This window comes from Schistocerca nitens, chromosome 2, assembly GCF_023898315.1.
Source record: "Schistocerca nitens isolate TAMUIC-IGC-003100 chromosome 2, iqSchNite1.1, whole genome shotgun sequence".
NCBI lineage: Eukaryota > Metazoa > Arthropoda > Insecta > Orthoptera > Acrididae > Schistocerca > Schistocerca nitens.
The window spans coordinates 520,494,250-520,510,903 of NC_064615.1; the positions used below are offsets into that span (position 1 = coordinate 520,494,250).

Genomic DNA, 16,654 nt, shown 5'->3' on the forward strand with positions numbered 1-16,654 from the left:
AAATATTTTTTTCATCATTCACTGCTTTCAGAGTATGTTTGTCAAATATCTTAACATATCTGTCTGGTAATGTAATTTTAAATTGTCCATCTAGGATACACTTAACTTTCTTACCGAAGTTAGTATCAGCAATTTCAAAGTTAGATGCTTTATACTTTCTATTAATCTCAAGTTCATTCAGTTTTATAAACTCATATGAGTTGTTTAACTTAGCGAACAATTGATTATTCATTTTTGTTTGTATTTATACAGGAAAAAATTTATTAAATATTTATTAACAAATTTCTTTCTTAATAAATGGAGGAGAAAAGTCGACTGTCAGTGAAGGTGTGTAATAAATGTGGTGAGACCAAGAGCTTAGACTATTTCTATAGAAATAAGAATACAAAAGATAAACATTCCACTACATGTAAAACTTGTTCAGATGAGATACATACTGCAGAAATAATAGAGAAAAAATTCGAGCATATTTTCATAACTATGTAGACAGACATCCAGAAAGGTATGCAATCATGAATAATGAAAAGCAAAAAAAGATACCATGAAAATAAGAAAAAAGTGCTTGAGAAAGTTCCTTGTGAGTGTGGTAAATATATATGTAAAACATATCTCAAAAAACATCAACAAACAGGTGTCCATATGGAGAGGCTCAAGAATATGGAGAAAATCAAGAATATGGAGAACACTAAAATTATTGAACAATTATTGAATAAATTTTTCCCCTAATAAATGGAGAGAAATCTGAGAGCTCAGAATCTCAACACTATGAGAGTTGTTGATCTTAGACCTCTAGCTAGGTCTCTTGGTACAAGAGGATATTATAAAATGACAAAAGATGAATTAATCAGAACTATTGCTAGACACTATTATAATGTTAACCAAGTTAAGAAAGTAAATTTTGATACTCTACCATTTCTTGATGCAGATATAAAAGAAGAATATAAAGCAGAATCGAAAGATCTGAAGAATATATTTCCATTCTCTACAGATGTATTTCAAGAGCCATCAAAGAAAGATCTGAAGAATATATTTCCATTCTCTACAGATATATTTCAAACAACAGCAAAGAAGGAGTTGAAGGAAATATTCCCCTTCTCAACAAATGTATTTGAAAAGCCTAGAACAAGAAATACCAACCAGAGTTATTCTGTTGAGAAAGCTTTTTCAAACAGATTGCAAACCATCAGTACTGAAAATACTAACAACTTGATAGATCCAAGGTATTTCCTTACTTCTGTTGAAAAGGATGTGTTTCAATTAATAAAAGATAATCTAAAGATCCACAATGGCTTAAAAGTGAATATGCAATTATTCTGTGAATTTAAACTAGCCAATAACAATAAAACTCAAACATTTAAATTTAAATCATACAATCATACAATTACTCATGAGAAAGATATCAACAAATACTTAAAAAATGCAAAAAGAGAACTGTTACCAAAACTAACAGAGTTTCAAGCAAGAGGATCAGGATGGACATTAGAAAGGGTTATTGGAGTACAACTAGCAGTCAACAGATATAATCCTCTAAGAGGATCATCTTATATTGAATTGCCAGATGAAATAAAAAATAAAAAAGCGTGCATTAATGTGAAACATAATGACCAAAAATGTTTTCTTTGGGCTATTAAATCAGCATTATACCCTGCAAAAGATCATGTAGATAGACTTTCAAAATATAAAAAAGTTGGACTTGAAATTGATGAAAAACTAAGTAAATTCCAGTATCCAATTAAAATAGAAGACATTAAAAAGATAGAAAGTGTTCTGAATATCTCATTTAATGTATATTCTTTTAATGATGGATATTCCATCTATCCACTAAAACTGACAGGAAATAAAAGAGATAAACATATTAACTTACTATATTTTAAAGAAAAAGACAATGGACATTATTGTTGGATTAAAGACTTATCAAAATTAGCATCAATCCAGATTACAAAACACAATGGTCGTAAATTTATTTGTGATATGTGTTTACTCCACTTCAATTCTGAAGAAAAATTGAAAAAACATGTTCCAGATTGCTTAGTAAATAAACCGGTTAAAGTAGAACTACCATCTAAAGGAGACACAATCACATTTGAAAATTACCAGAATACTATGAAAGATCCTTTTGTGATATATGCAGATTTTGAGAGCTTGTTACAAAAAATTGACACATGTCAACCAAATCCAGATGAATCATATATGATGAAGTATCAGAAACATGAGCCATGTGGATTCTGCTACTACATAAAGTATGTTCATGGACATTATAAAGATCCTGTTGTGTATAGAGGTCCAGATGCCAAAAGTAAATTCATTGAGATGATTAAGAAAGAAGTAGAACAAATAGGTAACATTTATTCTGAGAAAGAACCTATGAAACCACTAACAACAGATGAAAGAAAAGCATATTCTAAAGCAAAGATATGCCATATCTGTGAAGGTAAATTAAGTGAATTACCTCCTTTATTGATGAGATTAAAACATCGCATTGAAAATAAAATAAAACATATTAATGATCAATTAGAGTCATTAAGAAAAAGAAATAATGATGAAAGTAATGAGGAGGTACAAAGATATAAAAACTCATTAGAATATAATAATAAGCAATTAGCAGCTTTCAATGATAATGCAGAAGGTAATATTAAAAAAGTTCGTGATCATAATCATTTAACTGGTTTATTCAGAGGTGCTGCACATAGTTACTGTAACCTTCGTTATCAGTTACCAAGATTTGTCCCCATTTATCTCCACAATCTATCAGGATATGATTCACATTTATTTGTAAAAGAACTTGGATATGATGATAAACCTATAGATCTGATTCCAAATAATGAAGAAAAATACATAAGCTTTGGAAAATGTACTGAAAATATAAAGATGAAGTTCTTAGATTCATTCAGATTCATGGCTTCTTCTTTAGATAAACTCTCATCTAATCTAAAGAAAGAACAAATGGAAAATACCAAGAAGTTCTTTTCAGAAGATAAAGTTGATCTGGTTATTAGGAAATGTGTTTATCCATACGATTACATGGACAGCTGGAAAAGATTTGAAGAAACACAACTACCATCAAAAACTGAATTCTATACTAAACTGAGTGATTGTGACATAAGTGATGAAGATTATGAACATGCGAAATTAGTTTGGGAAAAGTTTAATATAAAAAATCTTGGAGAATATCACGACTTGTATTTAAAAACTGATGTTCTCTTACTAGCTGATGTATTTGAAAACTTTAGAGAAACATGCATGAAAGCATATAGTTTGGATCCAGCATGGTACTATACAGCACCGGGATTAAGTTGGGATGCAATGCTGAAAATGACTAAACAACCACTTGATTTATTACATGATTATGATATGATATTGATGATTGAGAAAGGAATTAGAGGTGGAATATCACAATGCTGTAAGAGATATGTAAAAGCAAATAACAAATATATAAAAGATTTTGATAAAGAAAAGGACTCAAATTATTTAATGTATCTTGATGCTAATAATCTATATGGATGGGCAATGTCACAATATTTACCTTATGGTGAATTTGAATGGTTGAATTATCCTCAATTTTATGGAGAAAAAACATTATGAAAATGGTAGATAATTCTGAATATGGATACATTCTTGAAGTGGATTTAGAATATCCAGAACAATTACATGATGAACATAAATATCTTCCACTTGCTCCAGAAAATAAAATCATTCCAGGAACAAAAGAGTCAAAATTAATAACAACATTACACAACAAGACAAAATATGTGATACATTACAGAAATTTAAAACAGTATTTAAAACTGGGGATGAAGATGACAAAAATACATAGAATTCTCAAATTTAAACAGTCAGATTGGTTAAAGAAATACATAGATTTGAATACTCAAATGAGAACCAAGGCAACAAATGATTTTGAGAAAGATTTCTATAAACTGATGAATAACTCAGTGTTTGGGAAAACGATGGAAAATATAAGAAACAGAGTGGATATAAAGTTAGTATCTGATGCTGAAGTATGTGATATATTAATAGCTAAACCAAATTTCAAGTCTAGAACAATATTCAATGAAAACTTGGTTGCAATACATATGCAGAAGATAAAAATACAGTTCAATAAGCCAATATAGGTGGGTATGAGTATCTTAGATTTATCAAAAGAAATGATGTATGATTTCCATTACAATATTATGAAACCGAAGTATGGGGATAATATTGAACTGTGTTATCAGGATACTGACTCATTCATATATAACATAAAAACAGAATATTTCTACAAAGATATGAAAGATATGGATGAACTATTTGATACAAGTGACTATCCAAAAGATAATGAGTATGACATACCACAAGTTAATAAGAAAGTTTTGGGTAAGATGAAAGATGAGTGTAGTGGAAAAATTATGACAGAATTTGTGGGGTTAAGAGCTAAAATGTATGCCTATAAAGTAGACGAAAAAGAGAATAAAAAATCTAAAGGTGTGAAGAAATGTGTGGTGAAAAATAAAATATCGTTAGAACATTATAAAGATTGCCTCTTTAATAATAGGGAACAATACAGAACAATGAATCTCATTAGAAGTGAGAAACATGAGATATATACTGTAGAAGTAAATAAAAAAGCTCTAAGTCCTCATGATAATAAAAGAATTGTTTTAGAAAATAAAATAGATACATTACCATATGGTCATTATAGTAAATCAACAACATAAATGACATTAGTTGAAATTCTCTAATTGATTAAGTGATTCTTTCAAATTGCTTATGATATCCAACATCTTGGAAGTAGATTTTGAACAATCTATTCCAAATAATGAAAGATCAAATTTACCTGCTCTAACAACAGAATTTGTAAATTCACTATACTCATAGAACGTTTTATCTTTAATAAAGTATCATAATCCATTTGCATATCTGAAACTAGATTATATACCTGGAGGTATTCCTGAAAATTCTTTTGTAATATGTCCATATGTTTTACTTATTCCCTTACATTCATCAATTTCTACATAATAAACATCATCAAAAAATATAAAGAATATGTGTTCACAGCTCAATGTAGAATTACATTTTTTCGTAATGAAAGAGATGTTAAAGATGTTGGATAACCAAATTTTAACCTAAAAGAGGGTATTTCCATTATATACAGTTTGTTGTCAATGAATAAAATAACATCTCCAGATGGTCTTTGATATGCAGCAGTTATATTTTTAAATCCTTTGGAAGAAATGTTAACCAATCACTTATAAGTTGTGGTTTAGTGCATACATCTAAATTATCCAAATCCATTATCCAAACCCATTTTTCATAGTAAATATATAGAACCTGGTCAACAATCAGAAAGTTTTTAATTTTATTACTCAGTTTGCATAATTCTGGAGAATCTAAATCTTTTTCTTCATCATCAGTCTCCTCATCTTCCTCATCATCATCTCCTACAACTGGTTTCCCATATAAGCTTTGTACTACAAGAATATCATCTTTACTTAATTCAATATTGGAACTGTTATATAATGGATACATGATTGAGGTATTTTCTGCTGAATGAGGAATTCCTAATGTATGACCAATTTCATGAACTAAAACTGCATAAAAGTTTATCTTCTCTTTTGGAGTATTTGCATCAATCTCAAAGTACCAATCTTCATCTTGATCCATATGGATTTCTACAACATCATTATTAGAATTTGGGTAATTTGCATGAGCCAGTACACCTGATTTACCATCAAATCGTTTAGGACAATAATGTTGTCCACTTGATTCTTTCCTATGCAAACATCTCTTATTTGAAATGATGATGTCATAATTTGAACTATCTGCTTCAAAAATTATATCTGGATGCTCTTTCCAAGTATTAAAAGCAATTTCACTCAATTCTTTCATTCTTTTCGATGAACCTGCATAATACCATTTAACAGTTTTCTTATTCCATTTAGCAATATGTGAGGTAAAAGATACTGCATGATCTTCTACACCACATCGAGGTTTGTTTATCAGATCTAAAGTTTCTTGATCTATTTCACCAGTAGGTTTCAAATTAAACTTCTTTTGGAACAAAATTAAGGCATTTTTGATATCTGAAATTTCACCAATATTTGTTGACTCTGCTTCGAGATATCCAAATTCCTGTAAATACTTTATAATATTTTCTTTTTCATTACTATCTTCTCCTGTAGCTATCTTCACTAACAACAAGGTTACAATTAATATTTTCATTTATATAGGTTAAAATTATTGAATGAATAAGAAAATAATAAAATCTCTACTTCCACATTATTTATTGTCTTTAGTGTACTAATAGCCAATGTCTACACTTAAAATAAAAAAGAAAGATAAAAGAATTACAATATAACATTACTCTTATTAACCCAACTATTGTGAGAATTATCAAACCCCAACCACTTGACATATACTTTATCACCTTTCTTCTTCAATATTTTTTCAACAAGGTATACATCTGGATAATTTGTCTTCTGTAATTCATATTCATAGAAGGAACCTTTTATCTCCTCACCACTGCTGTCTTTTAATTTATATGTAACTGGATTGGATAACACAACATCTGTTATTTCAAATATCTCTGTTGACCAGTTACCAGTATATCCCTTTTAAAATATTCCTTTCAGTTTACTAATCCTCACTTTATCTCCAACTTTATACTTATTTTTCTCAAGGACTGTAACAACACTCTCCGGTTTGTAATTCTTATCAACTTCTTTTGGTTTCATTTTTATTGTCCTATGCTTCGTGTTGTTGTATTCATCAACCAATTTGGAGACTAAATCAATCCAATTATAATTACCTTGAAGAGCAAATCTCTTCCACATTTTCTCTTTTAGTGTTCTATTAAATCGTTCTACAACAGATGCTTTCATCTCTGTAAAAGTAGAGTAATGATTAATACCATACTGCTTCACGAGTTTTTCAACATCTTTATTATAGAATTCTTTACCATTATCTGTTTGTAGATGTTTAGGATGTCTTATATCAAATATTGTTTTAAATGCATCAGCTACATTTTTACCTGTTTTATCTTTAACTGGAATAGCCCATGCATACTTTGAGAAAACATCAATTACTGTTAATAAATATTTATAGCCTCTATTTACTTTTGAAATTCCTTTCAGTTTTCCAGAATCCATTTCTACTAAATCTACTTGTCATAAATCATCAATACCAAGTGAAATAACACTTCTTCTAGGAAAATTTTTTCTCATTGGTTTATGTAACTCGTTAATAATTTCTTCACGAATGTTTACAGCACCAGTGCCATGTCTACTATCATTCAAAAAAAATTTCTTTTAACGAATTTACTCTTTTTACTTTTACACACTGCACAAATACCTTCAATTCTCTGTCTACCATTTTTAGTTGTCAGTCTTTGAAGATGATGTGTCTCTGTATACTTCCTACACTTCAAACACCAAATATGATCATTCATTTATAAGTGTGAAAAAAAGATAAAAGAATTTAAGATGATTCATCTTCAGATAATAATTCCCCAAATAAGTAAATTGTAACATCTACAGGAACTGTTTTAGCTGATTCTTTAAGCTTTATAGTTAGAAAATTTCCTTTACTTATTACTAGAGATTGACTTTCCGAGTTGATTAAGCTTAGTTTGTCAAATATACTTATAGCAATATCAAAATCTTGAATATATAGATCACTATTTATATTTTTACTAAGTAATTTGATTCTTTTTAGCTTAAATTTGTACTCAAAATTGTACATCTTCTGTTCATCTCCAGTAAGAAAAGAGAATTCAATTATCTGCTTATCATACACCTTGTCCTGAAAGTTATCTATCTGTGTAATATATGGTTGCAAATCTGTTTTTGTAAAGTAATCTGAGAGAGCTTTCTCAATCTCTTTTTTACTGTAGTAGTTACTGAACTGTGTTAGAATACCTGAGTATTCAGCTTTACTAACAACATCCAATAATTTGTTTTCAAGATACTGTTTAGTAACTGCATCATATCCACTTATTGGATCAGCAATATTAACTATTCTTCTTCCCAGAAAATTGATATAACTCTTTGATTTCTTAAGAAGATCTGTAAAATACTTTTGAAACTTGAGAAAATTCTTTTCCACATCTCTGAGCTTGTCTAAATCAGGTAACATTATATCACTTGTCTCAGCTATCTTATTTCCAAAAATGTCCATTTAATGTATTTAAAATTTCATCAAACTTATAACCATCAGAGAAGAGCATTAAAACTAGTAAACATATGTGTCCACAGATATATTCATGAAATTTTTGAATCCTTTCTACATTATAATACAACTCATCTGATCCTAAATATTTAACCAATTCTGTTGGAATATTTCCTCCAAATGAATCAAACACATACTTCTTGTTACTGCTTTTATAATAACAAATCCAGTGTGTGCCAACATGATCTGATGTATCTAAATTTACGATACCACATTCAATTTTATTTGGCTTTAATGGAAGTTCATCAATCATGAAAACACCTCTAAAGTTCTTAATTTTCAGTTCTTTTACTAATTTTTCTATATCAAAATTACTTAAAGCGTGTTTATAGTTCTCAATTATTTTTTTGAAAATTTTTTTTAATCGCAGTACCTTTCTTCTTCTCCATCTCCCAATTATGTCTCTTTTGTTCTACCAATTCAGCATCTTCTTTCTTTTTCTTCTGAACTGCACTTGTAATTGCTGCAGCACCTCCTGCTAATGATCCTAATGCACCTAATGCCCCAAATAATAGTGGGAGAAAACCTCCTTCATGTTCATTTAAACCAGAACCTTCTTTCTTTTGTTTCAAGTATTCAAATATCTTTTTAATAACTGGAATAGCTAATGTTAAAATTAATGAGCCACCTTTTTTAATCTGAGTGGACTTTCTTCTCTTCTGAACATCAGTTAAATAATTATCAAGGAAATCATATTTATTTAATTCATCTCTGGATAATTTTATCTTTACAGATTTTGGTTTAGTTTTACCACCTGGAGTAATATTATAGTCAATTGAAAATGACTTCATTTATATAGGAAAAAAATTTATGTTATAGTCCCCAGCCATTATCATCCATTTCAATACCCATTCCTAATTTTCTTTTTCCATACATTATTCCTCTTACAGCAGTTGCTGCTATTTTCTCTTTCAAATCAGCATCTGGACTGTGCATTCTCTCTTTTGCTTTAAGTTGTAAAATTTTATCTGCTTCATGTCGGGACTTTAAATCTTTGTTATCTCTATATGCAATATCGTTTTCTTTAAAAGCCTCATCCAATGGATTGATTCCTTTATCCCCTCGTGCCAATCTTTCTTCTAACTTCGTAAATGGACCACAGTACGAAAAACCTGGAATATGCATCTCAGGAAATGGTGCATTGTTTAAAACCCAGTTGACTAATCCTTTACCATATTTCTCTGATTTCCAGAATGTGTGTGGTAAATTATTCAAAAATCTGATTAAATATGGAATACCTTTAGGATTATTAATTATAAAGTCATTAAATTTGTTTGTCAACATTTTAGTTATTGCCACCTTTTCATTGTGAAAGTTTTTATTTCCAGCTAATTCTTCTCCATGAATAACAGTTAATCGATCGATTAAATCTCTCACATCACTCATCCAAACATATTCAACAGGTTTCTCTGTATACTTTTTTATCAATCCTTCACCAGATCTTTTTGGGCTTGATTTGTTTCTCAGTTTCTGCCATATTGGTTTAATTAATTCATTATATTTATCACTTATTGAGTATTTTGAGTTAAGAGATTCATTAAATCATCTGTTGCTTTGTAAACCTTCCCTTTGATTAAAATTGTGTCATTATTAAATTTAACTTGTGAATCGCCTATATAATGTTTTCCATTTTCAAATCGTAGCCCAAATACTCTGTCATTAAGAGCTCCAAGGTATTTTGATACTGTTGGACCAATATAGGTAGTTGGAGGCAATAATTTCTCTGTACTCATCTTTTGTTTTTCTTTTTGTTCTACACTTTTCAGCATTTGTTCAAGGTGTTTCTGTTTTTGAGGTGATGGAGTAGAAACACTTGGAATATCATCATATTTAGGGAATAAACTTTTCTCAAATGATGTTTCAGTTGGTGTTGAAGGAATCGGAAATATATCATCATAATTTTCTTGATGATGATGATGGTAAGGAACCATCTGTTTTTCAACTTCTCTGTTTTCTTCAATTGCTTTCAACACATTATCACCTAAGCCCTCAATTCCTTCCTTAACTTGTTGAATTGCATCAATAACAGGCTGATCTTCTTTTTTATATTTCTCATACTCTGTTCTCGGTTGTTTCTCCCATGTTCGAAAAGCTTCTTTCAACTCTTCTTTTTTCTTTCTATTTCTCTTTGCTTTCTTAACAATTTCAGGATCATAACCACTATGCTTACTAACCTCCTTAGAGTGATCGTATTTTGCGAACATTTATTAAGGAGAAAATATTGTCATTTCTGTCGATGTTTATTAATCACCTTAAACATACATGTTTAATATTCACGTTGATGTTGATGTTCATGTTTGATGTTTATGTTTACATAGCAAGAAATTTTTTATTCTATCTCTGTACTTTCCATCATTCGCTTTCCTTGTTAAATCTATTGTAATAAAACCAAAATCATCATTCCAACATTTACTACACATTTCTTTAAACTCATCAAATTTCAGATCTCCACCTACAAACTCGTGATAAATGTGATTCAAATTTGTGTCATCCTGTCGAAATATATTCAAGAAGTTGAGATTATCTCTCACTAATTGTTTTGGAATCTTGGAATATGTCTGAGCTAAATAAAAACAATCTATTCCTTTATGTCTACCTCTAGTAAAGTATTCTCTAACAATGTCCTGATTTTCAAGAATGAAATCGTCAAACAAAACAACTGAATTAACTTCACATTCATCTAGACTTATTGAATCTTCATTGTTATCAATGAAAGTAACAATTTTGTCATCAATTTTTTCTTCAATTTTATTACACTTTTTTATAAACTCTTGGTATTTTGGCTGATCCAAACTTTTAGAATAAACATACAAATGATTTATTTTATCCCAATTTAATCACCCTGGAGCTAATATATAATTATCGATCATTAGAGTTGTTTTTCCACATCCACTTGGACCAATAATTGCACATCTTATTGAGTTAGGTAATAATTCCCCATGCTTATTTTTCGTTTTCTTTTCTTTTAGGCGTCATTTATTTAGATAAATTTTTCATCATTTAAATGAGTAGACTATATCTATTGAATGGTAAGACCTCAGTATTGAGAAAACGATTAAATGTTCCATTAAGAGATGAGTTTAAACAAGTTGCATTAGTTGGCTTTTATTCAACATTTCTCACACCAAATGTTACAGCTAAAAATAATAAACTGTATTGTGATGGAGAGACTATTGTTATTCCAGAAGGGCAGTATAGTTTGAAAAATTTGGAAAGATTTTTTCACATGAACAAACCTAATATAAGTATTAAACCACATGAAGTTTTAAATAGAGTTGTTATTGAAAGTGATGTTAAATTATATATGGATGTAAAGGATGGTATTGGAAGTCTGTTAGGCTTTAGTAATCAGACTATTAATGCAAATGAAAAGACTGTTGCTACTGATGTTCCCAAAATTATTTCATTTGAACTGATTAATGTAAGCTTTAATTTAGCAGATGGTATGTTTGTTAAAAATGGTGATCATTTTCACAGAGAAACAAATATTATTGCTTCATTTAAGCCGAATGTTGAGTTTGGTGCTCCCATTATTTATGAACCGAGTCATCCATTATTTGTACCAATACATGATAAAGTTCAGGATATAGTAATAACTGTAACTGATGAGAATGAAGAAATAATCGATTTTAATGGAGCTGATGTGACAGTTATTTTAGAAATGAATAAGAGTATTTTTGATCCTATATAAATGAACAGAATCGAGAGCTATCAATTTCAGTCATTTCCAGTAAACGAGAAGAGTAAGTTTAATCTGAATGTTCCCAACAAAGATGTGGAGATTAATATCAATATCGGTGATGGTTGGTTACATCCTAATCGAGCTCAGCTGTATATGAGTTTTGATGTTATTCATGAAGATGGAACAGATTTTTGATTTGATAACAATAAAGAAGGGGAATAATATCCTTTCTAGAATTGAGAACCCTTTTATTTCCTCAACAGTTTTACTTCAGTTAACTTCATCTCTTTCTGATAAAATATCTTTGGAAGGTATTATAATGAACAATGGGAAAATAATCAGGAAGAGGAATGAAGTTCTATATCCATTAGAATTGCTTGGAGGATTCTTCAAGGATTATAAAGAAATGATGTGGGAGGGTGATTTAACTATATCTTTTACATGGAGTTCATCTGTAACTGATGCTCTTCTTAGATGGTCTAGTACAAATGCAGATGGAAGTGTAGTAGCTGGAACACTTCCAAAAGAAGGTAAAATAGTTGTGAAAAGTATGGAAATTAGAGTTCCAATCGTAAAATATGAACCTGAATATGAACTTGAATTAAAACAAGAAAGACTTAAAAATCCAAAGATTCCAATATCTTTTTATGATTTACAGACTCAAGAGGTTGCTGGATTAAGTGGTAGCAAACATTTTGAATTAGACATCACAAATTATTATAATTCAATGGAATTTGATATGCCTTACTTCATATTTGTCGTATTTCAAACAGATAGAAAGAATAATCAGCTTAAAGATTCGTCACTATTTGATCATGTTAAACTGCAGAACATTTATCTGAAGAATGGAAGAAATGAAGTTTTTCCTCAGGAAATGTGGAATTTGAATCCACCAGATAACTTTGAAGGGTGATATTGATGTTAATCCATATAATTTTAGTACCAACTGTCCTATTTATGTTATAAATATGACCCGTAGAAAGAATGTATTAGCAACTCAGAAAACAACAATGAAGTTATGTGCTGTCTTTAATGATAAGATACCTGATAAAACATTAGCTTATATAGTTATGTATGGGAAAGGAAATTTAACATATGACTCACAACACAGAATTCTTACCGAAAATTTTTAATTAAATAAATGAATAAAAAATTAGAGAAAGTCGTTGATGTATTCACAGCATGTTTATATTTCATTGTGAAATATTTTAAGAAACAAAGGTGTGATAAAAATGAAAAATTTTGAAATCTCAAGTTTAAGATAATGTTTCTTTTATTTTTTTCTTATTTTATTAGATAGCTCTTTTAATGTAGATTATGTTAGCACTTTGAATTTTTAAAATCGGTTGCCCCTGCGAGTTATGCAACCCTTCTTACTTCTGTGTATTGCAGGTAGCGGTTTTTCAGGGGTAATAGTGCTGTCCAAAAATGCAATCAGAATTTGTTTATCTCTAAAAATAAAAAAGTTATAACAAAATTAAATTTTACATGCCTGACATGCCAACTGAAGTCGAGAGTTGTGTGGAATATCTTGACAGGTAGAAGTGTTTGTGGATCATGTTGATCTAAGATCAAGTGTTTCCTGACTTACACAAGAGATGGCAGCACATACATACATATAGGGAAAATATAGGGGCACAACTCATACTTTTAATTTGATTATTTCTTTAATAAGTAAAATTAAAACCTTTCTCTTACTCAGAAGGTGTTCATTTTAATTCATACTAGGAAACTGATGTGTTATAAATACCATAAAAAGTCTATTACTTCTTAATTTTTGACTTAAATTAACCAGATTTTAGAAACAACTTCGTCAGTCGAATACCAACTATATATACAATGTCCGAGCTTCTTAATGTCAGCCAAACTCTGTATAGTGCGCTGACCGAAGGGAGTGGCCATTACTGGAGGTCATTAAAGCGTTATGTGCAGAGAGAGCTAGCCATTTGGCTAAAACATTTTCACCCCGGGCGGGTTTGAAACCTGTCCTAAAGAGGGGTGATGTGTTTCAGCCCGAATTAATGGAGTGCTCTGTTAACTCAGAGATGGTCTCCGTGCAGAGCTGACGTACAGAGGGACAGAGACCTGAAACAGGGTATTTGGTGAGGATGTTTTGCTCCTCCATACCATGTTGACATAAGGAGGGTTGATCCAATGAATGAATCAATGGTGTTATATATTTACTTGTGCAGGGTGATTTTTCAGATTTTGATTAAATGGATGACTTTTTAAGGTTATTGATGTTATTTTTAATTAATTTTCTTGTTTTCTTTTATTTTGCGATTTTTCGTGCAGGCTTGGCTGGACCAGAAATAGGAATTTTTTGGAAGTATAAAAAAAATCGATTTATTTCTGATTTTTGTGGGTGAATTACGAGAAATGTTTGATTTATTGTGATTCTTTGATTATATGAAAAATGGTCCAGGTCTCTCAATTCTCAACTACTGACGCGCGCCTTATTAGAAACGCTGAAAGACGATGTCGGACTCAAGAAAGCGGGCGTTACAAAATTCCGCGCGGCTGCGGCAAATCCTGTATCGGCCACCTATGCCAATCGATTCAATCTGTCCTAGCAGAACATTTGATAAGAACTGGATACACGGCGAATTATGGCAAGACAAACGTACTGGTCTCCACATATAACTACGGGGACTGCAACTTCAAGGAGATCATATAAATTCGCTTAACAAACAACCTCATCAATAGGGGCACTGGTTACCCATTCAGTAAGGCCTGGAAATCAATACTAAGCTCTATCAAGGAGCAACGGTGCAAATGGACACGAGATCACTCCGCCACATCTGCCGAAGAGATACTTCGACTCTCCATCCGCCCCACCTACCGCAACCTCTGATTCCCCCACCACCAGAGACGCCGCGAGCCATCGGCGCACGGAATCGCACCTGGTTACGTGAGGGGTAAATAGTAAATGCAGGGAGAGGACAAACCATAATTACCGCAACCTCATGAAGCTCGTGGCAGAAGAATAGTGGCATTGCTTCACACACAATGTCGAGTCGCAGAAGCAGCTGCAGGAGGTCTTCCGCCACCTTCCAATAAAGAAGGAACTGGAGTTCCTGAAGCAGCAGCTCACTGCTCAGGGTTTCCCAGTCCATTCAGCAGGCCTGATGAAGTGGCCTAGGACACACAGAAATGCCTCTGTTCCTGGTTGTCCTGACCCACAACATCGAAACCCAAAAAACTCTCAAGGTGGGGAAAGTCGCAGTCTTTTCACTGAAGGTCGAGCCCCTTCGTGCAAAAGACAGGAGAGCCCAAGGCAGGGACCATGTGGCTCGCTACTGCCACAAGCCAGCCCACTGTGTGAAGTGCGCCAGACTGCACCAGGCCAGGGAATGCGGCAAGAAGAAGGCAGACCCATCGACTTACTGCAACTGTGGGCTGCAATGCCTTCCTCCACAAGACAGCCGCCAAACGTGTCCAGCCGGGACGCAGCTTTGCAGACGCCGCCTGGGGAAAGAGCCACCTGTGAATAACACATCTGCGCCGTCAACTGCGCCACAGGTGGCGCGTTACTCCGTCTGACGTCCGCGACCCCTCGCATCCTGTACAGCACACGCAGCAGCATCAGTCAGCACCCCAGCGACGGGAATGTCGCAGCCGCCGGAACGGACGCCAGCGAACTTAGTACACTCCTGCGAGCACCGAGCGAGCTTACGCACCAGATTCCAGCACTCATCGAAGCAATTCCGGCCCTCCAGGCCAACGGCGTCCAACTCCAGCAAAACCATGGATAATGCCCATATCCATGGTTTGACCATATGCACGTTCAATGCGAACAGACTGTGTTCCCAGCAGGGCGAATTTCGCCAATTCCTACGGGATGAGGATGTTGACATCTGATACAGGAAACATTCCTCAAACCCGGGGTGAATATATGAGCAGCAAACTATTGCTGCTACCTAGATGGCAGAGCAACCCATAAGGGCGGCACTGCCATCTGCGTCAAGAGGTCGCTGCAACATCATCGAGTCTACCTGCTGGAGCTCACCATGTTGTAGGCTACAGGTGTGACTGTCAACACCTGGGAAGATTCTCTTCGTGTCGGTATATCGGCAGTCCGCTAGACCGATACACGAGGCTGTCACTTGAGGGACGACTTTTCACTGTGAGAGATTTCAATGCGAAAAACCCTGAATGGAACTCTCGCCACACCAACGCCTGTGGGCGTCGGGTCTCTCGCGTTGGTCATTGAAACGGCGCAGTCTGCCTTGGGCCACTTGAACCCACACACTTCCTCGCCCAAGGCCGACTGGATGTGATCTACTTTACACTACTGAAGCGGATTGGATAATTCATGTACGCCTAGACGCATAGATAAGGATGAAGGAAAGGTATGAGAAATTGAACTTTATTTCAATTTCTATAATAATGTATCAAATCACTAGTAATATCTTAATCTTGCTACAGTTAAGAGCACCTCTCACCCATACTTTACTCATTTACTTTATAATGATTCCTGGTCCTAACAACCAATGGCGTTGTAGACATGAAATAAGATCTACCCGTATCTGTGGAATGTGCGATAAACAATAATTCCTCTATCAGTAAAAGATTCCAGTCCTTGTACTTTGGACACTTTATCTCCTGGATAACGCACTATAGCCACAGTAACCCAATCATTACCATGTTGATTGGCATCATTGTTATCTAAAGTAAAATCCACAAAACACTGAAGGGCCATGCAAAAACATTTGTCCATTTACACCATCAGCAGTGCTCATCACAATGTTATTGATAGCTTTATACACT

At 32.7% G+C, this 16,654-nt stretch overlaps 1 protein-coding gene across 1 annotated transcript; it reads right to left on the reverse strand.

Annotated features, from left to right (window-relative positions):
- Positions 1-5,184: 5,184 nt before the first annotated feature.
- Positions 5,185-15,446, reverse strand: LOC126235132 (uncharacterized). Its single transcript, XM_049943864.1, has 2 exons — positions 15,272-15,446; positions 5,185-6,167 (listed from the first exon to the last, which is right to left on the reverse strand). Exons 1-2 carry the CDS (start codon positions 15,444-15,446, stop codon positions 5,185-5,187), a joined length of 1,158 nt encoding a protein of 385 aa, XP_049799821.1.
- Between the last annotated feature and the right edge of the window lie 1,208 nt (positions 15,447-16,654).

Excerpts from the sequence above, each read along its gene's own strand:
- LOC126235132 (XM_049943864.1), bottom strand. The coding sequence starts at position 15,446 with ATGCGAGGGGTCGCGGACGTCAGACGGAGTAACGCGCCACCTGTGGCG. Across the intron at positions 6,168-15,271 it reads CATTGCAGCCCACAGTTGCA|TGAAGATAGCTACAGGAGAA; the intron begins GTAAGTCGATGG and ends CCTTGTTGTTAG.